Source organism: Tripterygium wilfordii, chromosome 7 (assembly GCF_013401445.1).
Source record: "Tripterygium wilfordii isolate XIE 37 chromosome 7, ASM1340144v1, whole genome shotgun sequence".
Taxonomy (NCBI): Eukaryota; Viridiplantae; Streptophyta; class Magnoliopsida; order Celastrales; family Celastraceae; genus Tripterygium; species Tripterygium wilfordii.
This window is the reverse complement of record NC_052238.1, coordinates 13,539,134-13,559,543: the sequence shown is the minus strand read 5'-3', so window position 1 is coordinate 13,559,543 and position 20,410 is coordinate 13,539,134. Positions and strand designations below refer to the sequence as shown.

The 20,410-nt window shown below is 35.1% G+C and overlaps 1 protein-coding gene across 1 annotated transcript; it reads right to left on the bottom strand.

The window, feature by feature from the left end:
- Positions 1–4,790: 4,790 nt before the first annotated feature.
- Positions 4,791–14,966, bottom strand: LOC120002271 (RNA polymerase I-specific transcription initiation factor RRN3). Its single transcript, XM_038850960.1, has 16 exons — positions 14,739–14,966; positions 14,078–14,261; positions 12,292–12,375; positions 12,115–12,186; positions 11,967–12,038; positions 11,648–11,884; positions 11,161–11,271; positions 10,964–11,077; positions 8,867–8,989; positions 8,689–8,757; positions 8,412–8,518; positions 7,475–7,558; positions 7,285–7,372; positions 6,302–6,421; positions 5,909–6,093; positions 4,791–5,497 (listed from the first exon to the last, which is right to left on the bottom strand). Exons 2-16 carry the CDS (start codon positions 14,189–14,191, stop codon positions 5,197–5,199), a joined length of 1,881 nt encoding a protein of 626 aa, XP_038706888.1. The 5' UTR covers positions 14,192–14,261; positions 14,739–14,966; the 3' UTR covers positions 4,791–5,196.
- Positions 14,967–20,410: the final 5,444 nt, after the last annotated feature.

Genomic DNA, 20,410 nt, shown 5'->3' with positions numbered 1-20,410 from the left:
TTATATTACTTTTAATTTTAATAATTATATTAATTTAATTTAAAATATCTTCAACAATAACATTTGTCATAATTATAATACTCAATAAGAAGTCACGTGGCGTGTAACATTCTGTCTCAACATGGGTCATGAAATAGACTAAAATCCCCTCAAACAACAAGTGACCCGTATACCAATGAGAGTTGATTTGATTAGTAATCGTTTGTATTAGACATATGTGTGTGTACAAAGTTCGATTCCAATCGCAAACGTCATTCTAAGTGATATTTAAAAAAAAAAACAAAAAAAAGTGACCCGTATGAAAATAGGAAAACAAAAGAATGGATGAGTAAAAAAAAATTCAATAGGGGTAAATATTCAATAAAAGCTCGGTTACCTATGAGATAGATATTTGAGTGAGAAAATTACAAGACAACAACATTGTAGAAACATGATACCAAATACTAGTAATTCTTTTCTGAAATCAAACTTTGGCCCCTCTACTCTCCTTAATTAATCTTTTGATTCTTAAAACTTTTGCATACTTCAATTACATCCCTAATTTCAGGTTCAATTACCCCTAAATAATTTGTTATGCTACCAAAATTAGGTGTTTTAGAGCAAATCCAATCGATAACCCAAAATGGGTAATTTTGTTTTAGGTGGTATACCCGTTGTATCCCAAAAATACAAAAAAAAAAAATTAATTTTTATTTCATCTCTCGTCTAGAACGCCATCTATCTGGCATGAATCTCGCACAATCTATGGTTTCCTACTCCGTTGATCTCTCTTACAATTTTGTTTCTTCTACTTCTTGTCTTCACATTATCTCTTTTGTTGTTTCGATTGGAACACAAAACCTCGTTGTTCTTTGCTCTCCTCTGTGTATTGTACATGAGATTTGGATTTTCTTGATTTTTGTTTGAATTTGTTTATATCCTTGTTCATTTTAGTGATGAGCAATAGAATTGTGGTGAACCTTTAAAATGATTTTTTAGTGACTAAAACAGAGAAATTTGGTTCGATGAATGAGGTAAGGTTGTTACAGTGTTGGTAGCTGACATTTTCAAAGTGTTTGGAGAGCTCTCTTTTTTCCGGCCTTCTTTAATTCTTGGGGAAGAATGTTATTCTCTGCCCTCCCCCTCCCTCCCTTCCTCTTGTTGTGCTAGCTCCTATATGAATTAGTTTTCATTGCAGGTTCACTTGGTGGATGATGTAATATAAAGTATGTATTTCAGTTTGCTGGATGTTGTATCTATTGCATGTTACTGTTGTAAGTTTAATGGTGTGATCTTTAAACTTTTATCTGTTTGCCATCTAAGTTTTTCTTTATCAGACAATGGCAGTTTCTTTGTCTTTTCTAATCTCTTATTTACCAAGGTAAATTGAATCACAAATAGTTCCTACCCAAGATTATAGTTAACCTAATGAGGATAGTCTTAATATACCTCACTTCAACGATACCCCTTCCCCTTCCACAAATATTAAGTATCCTCTTCTATAATTGATGAATTATAACCTACATGCTATTCTCAGGCATCCAAGAGTTCTAAATGGCCCTCTGCTATTGTCTGACCAGATTATTGCCCTCCACAAAAATAACACCTGGTCTTTGGTTCCACTGTCCTCCTACCAGAACACAGTTGGATGTAAATGGGTTTTCCACATCAAATGCAAGTCCATATCCAGTTCTTCTTTATTGTGCCAATCTCTCGACAACCTATATGGCTGCTAATCCAGTATTTCATGCTCGTACACATCACATTGAACTGGATTACCATTTTGTTCACCAAGATGATACAGATTTTATGGACTTATAGGAAAGCATTGCTTTGTCAAATGCAGCTTCAATTCCATGTCGACTATGCCCTCACGGCACCCTTCTATCTTTTCGAATAAGAATTGGCGACCAAACCCACAGTCGAAATCATTAGAATGAAGACGAAGTCAATCTCCGATCCGATTGATAAGTAGTTGCCGATTGCACCTCTAGAAACACCATCAAGTACAAAGGAAATTGCATGGTCTACATAGTTGACAAACAAATAAAGATGGAAGATAGACAAACAAGAACTGTTAGTTCTGGAAGAAGAATAATATTATTGCAACTTATTATTACATGACCGGGACATGCTTTCTTATACAGTCGTAGAGAATCTCTAATAATTACAAAGATAATTGTGGAAACAATCATTCCTATAATTCACTCCTATAGTTTCTCCTAATCACTACCGTAATCTCAGCTATCAATTCCTATAATGTAGGACTCTCATTTACATACATCTTAATTACAAGGAAAGTCAACATACATCGATCGGCATGTCGACTCCAAATGACCTAATTCTCAATTCAAGGCAACATGACACCGGCTGGTTCATAAAGATTACAATATAGGTCAACTGCAAGTTAAAATCTTATGTCATTAATTAAGCACGACAACACAACTTCAAAATTTCCAACATTTTCACAAAACTTTAGTCGACACACAATGACTCCTCATTTCGTTTAATAATTGCATGATCTACTCAAGTCAACTAAAATTTGGCTACAACATGTACGTGACAACCCAAACCTATGCAAATTCTAACTTGCACTAGACATTAATTTTTATCGATTGCAACCACACACATCTTCAACCAAAAGCTTATTACCACCGTCAGCTAAAACGTTCAATGAATTATATTGACTGCGAGTTTGTTTTTGCTTGATTCTTAACAGAACTGAAACATAGTATTATCAGCCCAATGCCTCATGGGTCAAAGGGCAAAATCTTGAGGCTACTCACGTTGTTGCTCCCATCGGGTCTCTAATGGTTAGCTAACCCTGAGATTGGAGGAAGACCTTCTTCAACCTCAGGAGCCACTCATCGAGTCTCCTAACTTCTATAACTAGAACCTTGGGACTACAGAGTAGATCATCCGAATTCTAGTATCATCAAACTCTACCATGAACGCTCTCTTGCTCTGTATTTCTAGGCCCACCATCAGACTACCCCATTCATCACGGCGCTCCTCAGAGCATTCCACGCCGTGCTTTTTTTTTTTTTTTTTTTTTTTTCCCTCTCTCTTTTTGTTATTCTCTACTTATTTTCTAGCATCACTTTGTTAACTTGACCATCGGAGGTTGATTGACCAACACCATTCCAGTGTCTAGAACTCACGAACGTCTTTATCTTTCTTCTCTTTACAGGTTGCTGGTAGCCCTATCGACAAATAATCTATGGTAGGATACTTATACTTAAATTAAAATGGAAAAAAGAGTATATAAAATAATTTTCTCTAGATGCAAATTAAGCAATGTCGTATACATAATTATAAATTCAATGGATTTTGAATTTATATCAATTGAATGTATCAATTTATATATGTAAAACGGAGACCCAACTCTCTTTACCCGTGAATTGCGGAGAAGACCACATAGGAAGTGAAGATGCTCACCCGTGATGTACGGAGTACAACAATTTATATTATATATTATATATACTTACTGACATAATATGAAGAATTGTGACTTGTTGACATAAGAAGCAATAATAAATAATAAATACATTTAAAAAATTATAATAATTACTTTAAACCCATCATGTGATCAACCAATTAAATGTGCATAAATACTATTAGGAATAACAAAAAGTAATAAAAGAGGTAAAATAATGAAAAGTACCGGTTAAGCACCAATTAAATGTGAATAAATACTATTAGGAACAACAAAAAGTAATAAAAAAAAAGGGTAAAATAATGAAAAGTAACGACTAAGCAATTGAAAAATCATAATCATAATCATATAATTAAGATAAGTGTATTACAAAATACTGAAGTGATTTAGAAGCTGCCACATCTGCTTATGTATGGTTCAAACTCTTGCCACATATAATAAAATAATACTGAAGTTGTGTTAAGAAAGGCTTTCAATCATCACGCCTTTTTCGCCTCACGTGATCAACCATATGTTACAATTCAATAATGGCATGTTATATATAGCAGTGTTATTATCTTGTTACTGAATGTACTCGCATTATAATTAAAATCTTTATGAAGTGTATTACACTTCAAACTTGGTAACTTTAAAAAATCTTTTAGTTTTACCTTTTAGTCGTGTGGATAAATGGGAACACGTATTTTCGCTTTGTTAACGTTATTGAGTACTCAGGTTTAGAATGAGCATGATTTGTTCATTTATTACTATGCATGGAAAGTTGTTCATACACATGTTTTTGGTGACCTTTGCCACTTTCGAGAAAAAAAACAACACAAACAAGAATTGCTAAACTCTAAACATATTTTTTCCTTATGTATCAAATTTTATCGCTCCCTCTTAAAAAATTATTTCTTAGCATATTAAGAAAAATGTATTGTAGTTATTTGTTCATCTTACAATTATCCTCATTTTCTACAATTCAAGCTTTGTTGTTCATCATGGTAATAAAGTATCGAAAAATTATCAAAAATCTTTATTTTTTAAATTAATTATGTGTAGCGCGAAGCGCACGCATACAACTAGTTTGTATAAATGTTCCTGTTGTGCTTGATTACTGTATTTAGTTCGAGATCTTGTCCCCCAAAGAAAGAACTCAGTGATTGCTCCTTTATTGAATATCATAAAGAGTGTCCCTAGCAAAGAAGTATTATGTGACAATTTAGAAGAAAAAAAAATGATTTGTGTAATATTCATTCATGCTACTAATTAATTCAAATTGATAGATATACTTTATTTACCAGATTCATTAACACGAGTTTCATTTTCTTTTATTTGTACCAGCAAACAATGATTGATTCAGCTTTACCTGCAAAATTAAAAACTCACCACCCCATAGGTACAAAGCAATAGTTGTGTACCTAATAGATCTATAGATCAAGAATTCACACAAGGATTCGTACAAGTTCAAGATGGTAATGAATCCATTCTCCACCAAACAGCACCAACATCTCAGCCACCATTTTAGCTGCAAACAAGGTTCCCTGACTCAAAAATTCCAAAGGAAAATTCTATAATTATCCATCGAGTGATCAATTACTGAGTGCTATTATACAACAACGATATGAGTAATAACTAATAAGATAACATCACTACAGCTATTACCAAAAACTTTTGGATTCCTGGCAATCGCCCGCAATAACTTACATAACAAACCAACAGCTCTGTGAATGAAACCAGTTGGTGTCAGCAAAATAGCACCCCTCAATCTTTTGGGGCATGAAAGGAAAGCACCTCTATGATCATAATGACTCGGGACTAGTGGAAGGTCGTATTCTCGAGGGCATTTGCATTTGTCCATGAAATCGACCTCCAAACCTGCCGCCTAAGCCATTACGAGGTGTGATCGACATTTTGTCTAATGCATAATCAAGATCAACTTCTTGCTCCTCATAGCTCCTTCCCATCCCTTCATCCATGATATTTAATTCATTCAAATCTGCAGAATCTTCATGGTCGTCTTCTTCATCACTGCTATTGACTTCATCATCATCATAAGTGGTTTTGACCATAGACCAGTACACAAAGTTTGGCCGGATGAAGCTGCATATAAAATTTCAAAAAGTAGTAAAAAAACAAAAAAGAGTTACAAGTACTATCAGCAAAATGTTGAACACTAAGGTTGTGCGATCCATCCTACTGCATGTATTTCAACAAAAACAGATCATCACTCCATACAACCTGACTGACAGTTTTAGAAACCAGAAAACCCAAAAAAAAGTGGGTTTGAATATTAAAGAAGAAACAAAGAGGACTTTTATGGGGTGGGGGGGGGGGGGGGGGGGGGGGAACAAATCCCCAATACTCAACAGAACAAGACTGAGCAGCACTTTATTGTTCCAAACAGCCCAACAGTGCTATAGTCCATCTTTTAAAGTGTACTTTAAACCTACTCAAATTGAAATAGATGAATTATCAAAAGACAACTAATCAATCCCAAAGATAAATATAAACCTGTCACATCTTTTCAGCAAGCATGGGTCAAAGGGGAAGAACATGTCCAGCCTTTCACGTCCACCAAAGTCCCTGGAATTCTCCGACTCTAGCAAGTCATTGAAAATAAATGTTTGAGACACGGTGAATAAATGAGCTGCTTTGGCCTGTCGGAGAAACTCTGCTACTACAGATGGCAGGCAGACCTATTGTCGATAACGGAACGAAAGTTAGAAGCATCAGTTGACTAAATCTGAGAATTATTCAGACTACAAAGTTTCAAAAAAAATATATATATATATATATGACTACTTGTGGACAATCATTCAATCAAGATTAAAAAAAATGAAGGCCAGTAGGACACTTTAACCCATGCACGATACTTTTCTGAAGTACTATACCACAATGCCTCACCTCCAATGGGTTCAGTCTATGCTTCAAGACCAACTCAATAGGCATTACGAGAAGCTGAGATTTGAGTCGAGGAACGTCCATCATTGATCTCATACGGAAGCAAAGCACGTACATGATTGCCTGTGTATGGGATCAAATAATAAAATTACTGCAGAAATACATTCAACTGCCTTTTAAGCACTTTTTTCAGAGATAGCTACATATTATCCCACATAAATAAGTGAGAGAGAACATAGATCATGTTGATTGTATAAACTTGGGAGCCTCTTATCAGGACAAATACTGCAGATGTTTTGGGAAAGTGCCGCCGTAAACAATGGGAACACACCAACCATGCCACTTTAGTCTCATTGGGACCATGCAACATTAAAAGAGGTACTAAATAGGCAGATCATGGACTCCAACATACAACAGGTTCAGTATCATGTAGTTAAATAGGAATACAGGCACACACTACACACAAACAAAAATAGACTCACTTGTCAAGGTAACGCCAAAGTTAAAAGTTTTAAAAAAATATCCACATACACCACGTAGTAACCATGACTCGTAAAAAATACCACTATGACTTGTGTAATAAAACAAAGTGCCTTTTTGGGAAGAAAATCTAAAAGAAGTGCTCTGCCATTTTCAGAAAAAATCATGAACCCTTTGCGCAGAAGACTGCCCTACAAAGAAATGATGAATAAAATAGGGACTGACACACGGAAGGCTGAAATAAACCTTAGGCACCTACATATTAGGTGACCGAAAAAGCATTAGGCACCCAAAGCAGGTGCATTCTCTTTTCAGGTTATGTATTATTAATTACTAAAATAAATCAAATTTTATTTCCCCATTCAAAAACATAATCAAACTTTGTTTCATTTCATTTTTTATTCCAAATTTCAGTTAATGAAATATCACCCCCTCTTCTCATTCCATCGATTCAATATATTACTATTCAAACTTTTCTCCAAGCTTATTACAAAAGCTGAACATACCTGGCACCCAGAATAGAACACTCTATGTGCCTTTGGGTTTATGGCACCGTCCTGACTTGTGCAATAATCAAGGCACCAATCCACAAGTCTGATACCACAATGCACAAATGAGCCACATTTACCATGTAAGTAGTCTTAAAAACACAAAGTGGATCGCATCATTAAAAATTAACAGGTAAAAGGCCAGAACCTCTTCAGTATGGTAACCACAGTTGATGCTGACACGAATTTCCCACGAGACAAATAGCTAGCAAGATATGCCACAGCACTCATCCTGCATCGGGCAATTGAATATGAGTACAGTGACCCGCTAGTCGTGATATAATCATAAAACTCCAAATCACCATTTTTCTATCTAGAGGACTTTAGAGCAAAAAAGACTTCAAGTTTCAGACAAATTTAAAGATATCCAAATTTTAATTAAACTAAGATATAACACTGAAAATAAAATAGCAGATTAAAATGAAAAATTTTCCTTTGCCCTTCTTCATTTTTAACCAAAGAACAGAAATGAATTTAGAGTTACTCTCTCCCCCACACCTCCTTACCTTTAAATAGAGAATTCCAACAAGGGAAAAGCATATCCAATGCCACCCAGAGCACAAATCATCATGGTACAAGAACGCACAACACCATGTGGTTTGGATCATTATAATATAGGGATGTTTGTTTCATCAGAACTCTTGGAGAGGGAAATATTTTTAGTTTAACATCACATACACCTGTTAGTTCGGACATAAGCCTGAGAAATACAGTTGCAACTATATTGACATATTTGCTGAAGTCTTAAATTTAATTGAGACACCAACTCTGAAAGAACATAGGGGACCAAAAGAACAGAACATTGTGTCAAAGCAGCCATGAAGGAAACTGAATGAAGAACTGGAAAATGAAAGAATTCATAAATTGTAAAATTGAAAGCAGACGAGGAAATATTAGTTTCTAAATGCATGGTAATATATTCGACATAAATTAGAATTGATTAATGCCTCCACATGCTACAAAGAACCAAAGTATTCACTTATAGGAGATTTATTGAAGTAAATGGAAATGAAAGAACTCTTTGCCTTTGCCTTTCCCTTTTTGGTTTCTTGGTTTCAGGAATTTCCAGAAACCTCTTAAATTACCTGGTAACTGGAGGGTAAGCATCCAAAATAAAAATATCAGCAAGCGTCATTGCAAATCTAATGCCACAGTTTTCGGGATCCAGAGCACAGGCATAGAACATCACAAACTGCAAATAAAAAAGCAAACATCTTCTCACATAAATGGAAAGAACAACATACATATTCACACTTAAATTAGAACACTATCCTTTCACGAAACACAAAAAATAATAATAATAATAAAGATGCACAATAAGAGGTTAATCAACTCCAGAAAATATATAAGGGGAAAACATACCTGCGCAAATTTTGACTTGTATGTAGTCATAACAGTTTTTTGGAAAGACTTGAGAAGAATTTCAAATACCTAATCATACCAAACAAATCACGTTGAGAAAAGAAATATCAAAAAGCAATGAGATGAAAACAGGAGAGTACAACAATGTTCAACAGATATATTTAACTTTGGAAAATACCTTAGCCAAACGACCAGAATTTTCACAGGATTCAAGATGCTCAAAAGTCAGAACCATCAAGCTATCTAGTATCTCAGCAATTACATTTCCACTTAAAAACTTATGGGTTAAAGCTCTTGGAAGCTGGTAAAAAAACTCACCATTAGTTTATGATATCAAACTAAACTTTATATAAGGCTCTAAAAAAGAGATATTTCAAGAGGCATGCCACATAATTAGAATCAAAAGGATACAATTTCACTGATGCTATAAAATTACCATGCCACTGTATTGTAGCATGAGAAGCCATCCAGATAGTTAAAGCTTAGAGCCAAATAAGTTCACCAAGAAAGAAAATATCCCAATTTTATTTAAGAAAATGAAAGAAAGAAAAGTTCATCATACTTATCAAATAATAACCTGCAGTATACCATCTACTCATCCACAGACCCCACATGCGCTAATTTATAACATGTACTTATGTGCTGGATTCTTCCAGAGTTCTTTAGGCATTTCCTTTGAGGGCAAGGGACTATAGCCATTAGCCAAGTCCTGAGAGCACAAGTTTTCGCCTGGTTCAGATTATGATGAATTGCATCAACCAATGTTTTCAAAAATGCGAAAACGTAAGCCGATGAGTTATCGCCTCTTCAAGGCGAGGCATAAGTATTGATGCGTAAGTTTTCCGGGTAAAATATTTGTTATATTAAAAATATACAAATGTAATACAAAAAAATGATACAGACTAATAGCAAGTCATTCTCACACAGTGAATTTTATATACAGTTATACACATAATATGTAATATTATATGTACATAGAATATGTAATATTATATATATACATAATATGTAATATTATATATATACATAGAATATATAATTTATTCGTCATTTTTAATATTATATGTATACTAGCTATGAAATACATTATCTTCAAGTGAATATTATATTAGTTCTCAGCCAGTATATATACAAATGAATTGCAATTGAATAACAATTAAAAATGATTAAAGAGTTTTTGAGTAAAATTGTGCCGTTTGGTGTCAAAACTTAGTCGACCAAAGCATATCTACGTGTGACCTAATCACTGTGGAGAAACCCACAGCGCAAAGAGACAATTGAGATAAACTGTGGAGAAACGGAGGAGTTGCCATGGAGCTGTGCGAAACCTTCTCTACCTCCTCCTCTGCCGTGGTCGCACTCAGAGGTGGGTTTCGATCTCTCCATTCGATTCAGGTGGTCGGACACTCGGACTCGCAGCTTGCAAAGTTCTCCAACCCAGTGCATCTTGATTTTGATTCAGGGCCTGATAAGCTAGGATTTGCAATTCAGGTAGATTCAGAGGAGAGTGCCCATGGGTTCAGGCAAGCAAGGTTTTGCTTTTGACATCAAATCTCGACCAAATTTCAAGCAAGATGGTTTTGACTTTCGAGTCTCTTCTCGATTTTGTTTTCTTTATCCACAAAAATTGGTAAAACCATGTAATTTTGGCCAAACCTGTGAAACAAACGCCTCTCTACAAGCATCAATGCATTTTTACGCTTTTCATCCAGAGTACGTATGCATAGTGGGAATCATATAATACATACGATTCGGTTCCTTTTGGTTGCATTTCGCATCAATTTGCACCTCAAAGTGCGCATCAAAAACGCATTTCAAAACACTGGCCTCAATCATTGGAGTTCAGTGTCAATCTCACCCTATGCTTCCTCATACACGTTTAGAATCTCAAACCTGTTTTCGGCCTTTTGTTGAGGCTTGCTCTCTTCAACCAGGTTTTTCCCCTTTTTCACAGAGATTGTGCTGGTTTTTGAAGCGTATTTTTCACTTTCTGAATTTCTTTTGTAATTGGTAAAACAATTATAGTTTCTATGTGCAGCATTTCGTACACTACCGAGTATATCGAAGTCAACAAAATACAGAGCATTAATGGATTGGAAATACCTGGCACTTCTTGTGAGGCTCAGCTAAAAATTGAAAAGTATCCAAACCCACAATTGCATTTATTTGTTTCTAGATGGTAAAAATCAGAGAAAAAACTTTCCCCAAGTGCAGATTGTGTGGTCTGGTTATCGACAAAGTGATTACGAAATGGCCAATTAAAAGTGCGTCATACCTCTCCATCATCTTCACCATCATAATCTATAGCCTCATCTCCTTCTTCTAGCTCCAGTTCAAATATGCCTTTATAAGAATCATCTTGCAAAATTTCTTCCAACCCGATCTCAACCTGTAAGAAGTGTCAGCATACTAGGAAAATAAGGGACAATAATTCTCAAATGTAAATTTATCAGGCAATTGCTATATACATACATCTAGGTCTATCAACCTGTCCACCACTGCCATAAGCATTGTGCTTCCAACAAGTTCACCCATTGAGTCGCTCTCCAACTTTAGCATGTTCTCTATATATATCAGAATCAACTACAATCACGAGGGACAAGCCTTTAGATTTAAATCGAGATCAAAATCTATATCTTAATAAGTATAAAAAAACATTTAGAGGAAGCAAACATGCTATGTTCAAAAATCACTAACAATATATTGCAATCAAAAACAGCAGAGCCAGACACTCAGAAACAGAAAGGAAAATGGAGCACCAAGATTTTTAAGACTTATAATAGAAAATATTTCAATTGACTGACTACTTTTGTCCAACGCCAAGACACGCATAGAAAAATATGTGACTTACGAAGACAGCATGCAACGAATAGTTAAAAATAGTTGATATCTGTACAAACCAAAGCTACTTAAAGCTCAATCATCCTTTAAGTATCCAACTCGATCAATTTGAACTTACATGGTCCTTCTTATAGACACTTGGCATTCTTTGTGCAACTATAGGCGGTAATCTCATGGGTACAAGAGGAACCAAAGCAGCAATATCTTTTAAAGCCGTATGGACTCGAGAAAGAACTTGCTCCTTTTTTGCAAGACCACGAGGCTCCTTTAGTGCATCCAGGAGATAGTAAGGTGGCATGAAATTGCTTACAAGCATATCCAAGCATGAATCCAAAAGTTTTGCATTAGAAGCAGCCTGTAAGTCAATATGTATATAGTAAGAAAACTGCACTCACATTCCTTAGAGTGCAATTGCAGACAATCATCAACTCACATACCAGGGATATAACCAGTTCAAGCAATGCATCCAACATATCAGGGCCATAGTTCCACATGCTCATTCCAAAAATCTGAAGAAAGAGTTTTTTAAATAGAAAAGACAACAACTCCAAGGATAAACAAAGCACAGTAAACAAAAAAACTTACAGACGAAAGAAGAGAGCTGTGGCAAATCATGTCGATATGAGAAACCGCTCCAGATAATGCCTTTAAACTTGTCTGCAGAGTGGATACAGAAAGGGCATAATGCATTGACATAATAAACTAATTAATTATCTTAAGAGTAAAAAGAGCCTTGAAATTTAATTTTGCTTTTGAACCTACCACAAGCAAGGCAACCTCATCAGGAGCACGACGTTCCTTATGATGCAAAACCCCAACAAGATGATCGTAATTCTCTCTATCACCCTAAGGCACAAATCAAAATTCCAGTGAAGTTTCTAACCAATTGAAAAGCCACAAAAACATAAAAGATACTTGATAACAGGTGCATTTATCAGGTGTCAAAGATACTCTACAAGAAATAAACATTTTCTTATAAACACTAGCTTGAAAAAGTACTTCATGAATGCTAGTGTGGCAAGTTTGTTTCATCAGGGAGCGAGTCCAATCCAGGACCAAAACTAACAATTTACATCATTCTCCCCAAGCCCCCTTAATTTATCAAATACCTATACAACCAAAAGAAGACTTATAATGATAGTAAAGATACAGAATTTTGTAAAATGACGACCACGATTGTTAAAAGGCAAAAACCAAAGACAGAGTAAACAAGAATATAATCATGGAAAAACACTATACCAAGAGGAATAAATAGCACACATTCCGAAGAAACTTGCAATTACGTGAAAAAATTCAAAGTTGTTCTGTAAGAAGTTTTTCTGTAAGCAATGCTTTTGTTGGCATATGTTATATCAAAAGAAATTTTACAATTGAAGTTTTAAAAACAGTATGTCGGATCCAAATAGACTCTATTTAATAGACATGGTTAATTATAGTCATATATCTAAAACATAATTTGCTGAAAGACTAACAAAATAAATAATAATTAAGCATCAATATTTGGAAAAACAAAAAACAAAAAAAGAAAAACGAAAAACAAACAAACAAACAAACAAACAAACAAACAAATAATCCAACCCTGTTCTTCCCTCAGCACACCTTTTGTCATTGTTTCTATTAAGACCAGAATCAAATCCAAATCTCCCCTCAATAGATTCGGATATTTCATTCAGGTAATTTATAGGTCAATCTATTTTTTCTCATCCTCAGACCCATAATCCTAGCTCTAGTTTGTTGGCAGTTAATTCCAAGGAGCTGGCATGATATGCATCAACTGATGGGCCATATGAAGATTCAAGGAAGTTTTCTACGTTTTCACTTGTTTCTTCCCTAACCTAGGAAGTCCCGTTGCTTGTGCCTTAGATTTCAAGGGTCTCTTTGGCTTCTTTGCAACTTCTTGTTTCCCTAAGGTGTAGTGGTGTTTGGTGCTGCGATTCCCTGTGTTTTGATTAGAGGGTTACATGGTTCTCTGAAGTCGAGTATTTTCAGCTGATGCTTTGAAGACTTTGCTAGTAGCTTATCTTAATGGATTTCACTCATTCGAATACATTATAGTAAAGGAGACTACTTTAGTTATTGAATTAAATTTGGATAGAGTTATCTGCTATTCTGCTAGTACATTTTGAATTTTTATAGGATGCTTCAGAATGTTTGTGTTTTTGTTATTTATTTCCCCCATTTTAAGATTTCCAATCTGACTGATGTCAAATGGAGAATATATATGGAAATACTTCAACTGAATCGAACTCACGCATGAAAATACAGTTCTATTCAAGTAAAACTCGAACTTCAGCATATACTAATTAGCACTAGCAGAACCCATACACACAAAGGCCGCATTGGGCTCAGCTCAAGTGTAGCCCTCCCAATAGCAGATAAACTAGTAACTAAGCTATGAAAATTACAGCACAACATATACTTTGATGAGGAGAGGCTATTTCAAGGAATTAAACATTGACCTATTAGTTGTGGTTATACTTCAACCATAACAGCTAGCAAAAAATAAAAACTAAGCAATGTGTGTATATATGCCATGCCATATACGTACCAATCGAACTGATGCAAGCGCCTCCTTAACATATTTGACAATTTCAGTTTCACTGTAATCAATATCATCCATTTCGTGAAATCTTGGATTGTAATCAGCTATTTCAATACGCATGGCCTTCTGAAGCTGACCGACTAGAGAACCAAATTTGCTCTCCCCCTCCAAAAGTGTAAAAGCACCAGGTCTGCATAAACAAGCAAAAACCATAGTTGTCAATGGCGCAAGGCGCACTCAAGTCACAAAGGGTCTTATATCGCGTACATGGTTGCAAAAAATCGTTAGTTGGCCGCTAGGCGGTTCGTGGGGACTAGGGATTCATCGGGGACTAGTCGAGGATTAATCGGATTAATCGCTTTGAGTTTTTTCAATTAAAAAAATAGATAAATAGATATATGCAATACATATCATATATGTGTGTGTAAAAAACACAATATAAACCAAAAAAATCATCCAATCAATTTACATATACATATATATATATATATATGAGTGTATTTGATTGAACTAATGAGATAATGCAAGTACAGAATACAGAACACAACAGAGAGAGCACAAGAGCAGAGACTCTTCAAAGGATTGAATCGAAGAACACAACAGCAGAGACTAGCAGACAGAGTACAGAATACGAGAGGGTACAAGAGTAGCAGATAGAATACAGAACCTGAGTCGACCAGCAGACTAGAACAACCGACGAACAGGAACACCTCTAGAATGCAGCAGAGACTAGAACAAGCGACAGCAAAGAATAGAACAAGTGTTTGAAGTGAATAGCACAGAACCGAGTCGAATCCCCAGCGCAACAAGCGAAGAACATACGTATGCGAATTTTAGGGTTCAAAGCATCTGCAGTTGGAAGGTGAAGTCGCGCAGCAGAAGACTAGAAGAGGGTTTTTTGGGCTGTTGTGATTGGACTTGAATGAGAAACTGGGCCGAAAGAAGAAAATTGGGGCAAAAAAAAAAGCTCATTCAAAAAAAGGCCCATGCTCAAAAAAAAGGCCTAGGCCGACTAGGTTCGACTAGATCCAACTAGGCCCGATTAACGATTAAGTGCCCAATTAGCCTTTAGTCGAAGCGGCAAGTGCCACCTAGCGACTAGTTGCCGACTAGCCCGATTTTTGCAACAGTGATCATCTAGGCGCAAGAAGCACTTAAAGCGCACGCCCGAACAAAGAAATGCGCAAAATTAGAATTAAAAAAAAATAATTCTAAAAATAGAGAAATTCAACATAACAAACGCATAAGTGACAAGTCATAACATCAACCACACTACAAAATTCAAAAGTAAACTAAACTTGTAAGTCATAATCATAATTCACAACTCATAACATATCTTATGCTCTAACAAAATTAAATTTAAAGTCATAACTCATAAAGTAGTAAAGCAATGTCCATCATTCCGTGACAATTAGTAGCCATGACAATGACATGATTAATTATTAAAAATTCTCCCTTTAGCTACCGAGCAAAGCATGCGGAAAGAACAAACAAACCATTATGAATCTTAAAACTAAAAAAAAAAGCAAAAAATAAGATTTAGAAGCTTTAAACTGACTTTATTAACATAAGAAAAAAGGGCAAAAGAATTAAAACACCAGCTAAGAATCCAAGAAGAAGATTCATTGACAAGAGCAATTTAGACACAAAGAATCCAAGAAAAAAGTTTAAAGAAGTGAAAATAAGTAAAGACTATACCTTTTTATCCTCTGTAGACCCACTCACCACAATCCGAAGAAGAAGAAGAAGAAGAGCAATCGCGAGTCTGTCTGCTGCGGCTTCTTTTTATTTCTTTTTCTTTAAAAAGAAAACAAAACATCAAAACTACGTCGTTTTGTTGATTTGCCCTAAAAAAATTTAAAACCATCAAAACTTCAGCAAGTAAATATGAAGCAGTGAAATATTCATATTCAAAGCTACAACAAACTATTACAAGCTAATATGAATTGAACAAAGTCACAGTAAACAAAATCTATCCAAGTCCATCGTGATTCGAATTACACTAAAGAAATCAGATGGTACAAAAGATTATATAATCGAAGCACAAAGTTATCTTCACAACCGTGGAGATGGGGAGAGAAGACCGATGACACGAATGGAAGACGATCAATAGTCTGCGAGCAGCGTGAGAGAGGCTTTAGGCTGCAAAAGATATGGGTTTAACACAATTCTATTATGTCCAATCCCGTGTTGAGATAGTTTCGTGCAGAATCGTTAGATTTTATCATTGAATCTCAACCATCCATTTAAATAAACCCCACATAACCTGTTACCAATTGTCCCTGGAAACCGACAAAAAAGAGAGAGTAGAATAGCACAGATGAATATTCTGATGAAGATCAAGATTTTGATTCAAAATCTGCCTCTCTTTATTTAAGAAATGAAAGAATAACAACAGGTTTTCGAACTACAATCACCCTCTACACTCCAACTTACAACCTCACTAAACATTCTCAGTATTTTCTTATAAGATATATGTTAATACTTAATAGTTCATTGACTTGGCTCTGCCTTCGCCAGTCGCCACCACCGTCATATATGGCACTGCAACTAATCTGATGTGCATAGAAATTCAATATTCAAAAAAAAATTGACATTCATCAACAGATCCACAGAAAATGATACACAATTAATTCATAAAACAACTTCAATAATGAAATTAACCACAAGATTAAGAAAAACTCGCACAATCACATAAACATAATCAAGCATAACACATGCAACACCAAATTCAGTAGTGAGAGAAGGAACTAGAGGGGGAAAGAGACCAAGACAAGGAAATGGAGAAGAAATAATGAAGAAAGAATCGAGATAAAGCAAGCAAGCCAGAGAGGAGGTTGCGCATCTGATGCTCTACATATAGATGTGTGTGATCATGTTCGGAGACAGTTAAGGAAAGCCAAGAAGGCAAGAAGAGGGAAAGAGGCAGTGGCTAACCGGAGAAGGCAAAAAGAGCCGAAGAGGGCAAGAGGCAGTGGCGAACTACGAACTGGGTAAAGTTACGAACTGGGTAAAGTTAGGTTTAGGTTTTTTGACTTGAACTTCTAAATTTCTATTTTCAATTTTCAATAATCAACATTCAATATGTATATAATTAAGTGAGGTATATAATTATACATATAAATAAAACCTCACCATTTTCGAAGAAGAGTTAAAAATAAAATAACTTTAAATGTGTTGGTTCAACTTCAATAACAAAACATCTTAGTGAACGACTTAAAGCTCATGAAACTAGTAGTGAACACCTAGTTTGCATGACCAAATGGATGGAATTGCAAGTGAGGTTGAATAATGATGCAGATTGAGATTGAGATATTTCAATTAAATATTTTATTTTGGTATTTTAGGAAATCAATTGTTTGTAAATCAATTAGTATTATTTTCAAGGAGTCTAGTATCTTTTTTATTATGAGTACTTTTATATATTTACTTTTAGGTATTTGTCTATTAGAAGTGTCTAGGGTTTCGTTTAATTTACTATTTAAAGTTGTAACCCTCATTGAAGAATTTCAATTTTTGATTGAATAAAATTAAGAGACGGCTAGTCTTTTCCAATTCTTTGGTATTCACTAGAATAAACAAAGTTTTGAAGCCTTAAATCTGATATTCGTGTGTCGAATTAACAGATTTAAGTAGACTTGTTCCGGGTATTTGTGTGTCAAATCAACAGGTCCAAGTACGCGTTCTTCCCACCACGTCGCGCTGCATCAGTTGCTATCGGAGCGAGGTCTTCCTTCACAATCATGGTACGCGACGGTAGAGTTGATGGAGTCTGTGAAGGTCATGGTAGTAGGCGGCTTCCGAAAGAGGAGGCCTATGAACATGAAAATCGTGGTGGTGGATAGGTTCTGAGTGAGGAGGTCTACGATCATGGAAGAGATGTTTTTGATATTTTCGATTCAGAGGTAGTTCTTGTAGAAGAATTGATCTTCGATCCAGTTGGAGATCCTATCTTCGATGATTACAACAATGTTGACGACTCGGAGGCAAATTGGAAGTCAGAGTCATACTTGGCTGAACCAGTGCTGATTATCCTGAAGATATAGAGGAGGTTCTATTAGAACAAGTTGTTGGTGTGAAAAAACCTACAAAATTTGTTGCTAAAGAAGGATTTCATCAAAGACTTGTTGTAGAGATACGACATGTGGAGTTTATTATTCCAGAATGGCTTGACGACCCACGTGGAAAAGACTCTTTATTAATGTTGTTTCTGAATTTAATCAAGAGTTTAAAGTGCCATGAGTTGGAGGCTTTTTCTTTTGTTGCAATAACAATGATGAAGAAATCCAGAGTTTTCTTATTGCAATTCTTTAAAACTCGTGGTCGAGTTTTCTCCAACAAGGGGATAATGATGTAGATTGAGATTGAGATATTTCAATTAAATACTTTATTTTCGTATTTTAGGAAATCAATTGTTTGTAAATCAATTAGTATTATTTTTCTAGGAGTCTAGTATCTTTTTTATTAGGAGTACTTTTATATATTTACTTTTAGGAATTTGTTTCATATTAGAAATGTCTAGGGTTTCGTTTAATTTACTATTTAAGGTTGTAACCCTCATTGAGGAATTTCAGTTTTTGATTGAATAAAATTAAGAGACGGCTAGTCTTTTCCAATTCTTTGGTATTTGCTAGAATAAACAAAGTTTTGAAGCCTTAAATCTGGTATTTGTGTGTCGAATCAACCGGTCCAAGTACGTGTTCTTCCCACCACGTCGCGCTGCATCATATAAACTTGAAACAATTGATGAAAGTGTGCAAGAACAAATAGATAGGGAGAAAGAGCATTGGAAACAAGTGTTAATACGAATAATAGCCCTTGTAAATACTCTTGCAAGAAATAGTTTAGCATTTCGTGGTCATAGGGAGAAGCTTTATGAAGGGAGAAATGGAAACTTTTGAGGTTTTATTGAGATGCTTGGAGAGTTTGAACCAACTATGCAAGAACATATTCAACGAGTTAAAAATAAATCAATTCACTGCCATTATCTTAGTACAAAAATACAAAATGAGTTGATCCTACTCTAAGCCAATGAAATTAAAAGTGCAATTATAGGAAGAGTAAAGAAGGCAAAATATTTTTCTATTAAACTTGATTGTACTCCTGATATAAGTCATGAAGAACAAATGTCTCTAATATTGCGATGTGTGGATATTTCTGTCTAACCAATAAAAATTAAGGAATTTTTTAAAGGTAGATGATACATCGGGGCCAGGGCTTTTTAATATGCTCAAAGATATTTTAAATACTTTTGATCTTAATGTTGGTGACATAAGAAGGTCAAGATATAATAATGGATCAAATATGAAAGGGAAACACAAAGGTGTTCAAAATAGGTTGCTTATGGAGAATCCTAGAGCATTTTACACACCTTATGGTTGTCATAGACTTAATCTTGTACTTTGTGATATGGGCAACTCTTGTGAAAGAGCTATATCTTTCTTTGGAGTTGTTTAACGCATATATTCATTATTTGCATCATCCACAAAACGGTGGAATATTTTGATGTCTTATGTTGAAAATCTCACTCTCAAACCATTTTCACAAACACGTTGGGAAAGTCGTGTTGAGAGTGTTAAAGCAATACGATATCAAACTTTACAAGTTAGAGATGCTTTTATTGACTTGGCTGATACTAGTGAAGATCCAAAGACAAAGAGTGATGCTCAATCATTAGCAACAAATGAAATTGAGAGCACCAAACCTTGAAAAAATGAAGTTGTCATAATTTAGTAGTCTTTTTTTGAAAAAAATAAAGAAATCATCAAGCATCAAGAACAAGAAAATATGTAACCGTGAAATATTGGTATCTAGAGCTACAACAAACTGTTACAAGCTAACATGAATCGAACAAAGCCATGGTAAACAAAATCGAAGTCTATCGTGATTTGAATTACAGTAAAGAAATCGGAATATACAAAAGATTGTATAATCGAAGCACAAAGTTACCTTCACAAATGTATCATTTACCCTCCAAGTAAGTAGTAAAAATTTGAAGATGTTGAGCCTGAGGACTCTGATTGATACTGGTGATGATCATGGTGACATCTCCTGTTTTTTGGTACTTTCCTCACATATTCTATCGGGGTACGACATGGAAAATTGCTTTCTTGTTTCTTGCTTGAGTGATTGTGTTAGTGATCTTTATAACTGAAACTTTCTCATGAACATGAGGATGATGGTAGTATCTCTCTAGTCGTACTCCTTCTTAAAAGTGGATGTGGGTGTCCTAAAAGGCTGTGGTATGCTCCACCTCATTGACTTGCAGGTTTCGTGCTTGAAATTGTGAAAACATGGCCAACAGTCGTCATTTTGTTGATTCTTTTGCATGAAAGATCG

Excerpts from the sequence above, each read along its gene's own strand:
- LOC120002271 (XM_038850960.1), bottom strand. The coding sequence starts at position 14,191 with ATGCGTATTGAAATAGCTGATTACAATCCAAGATTTCACGAAATGGAT. Across the intron at positions 8,519-8,688 it reads ACAAGTCAAAATTTGCGCAG|TTTGTGATGTTCTATGCCTG; the intron begins GTATGTTTTCCC and ends TTTTATTTGCAG. Across the intron at positions 7,373-7,474 it reads GTGGTTACCATACTGAAGAG|ACTTGTGGATTGGTGCCTTG; the intron begins GTTCTGGCCTTT and ends TTGTGGTATCAG.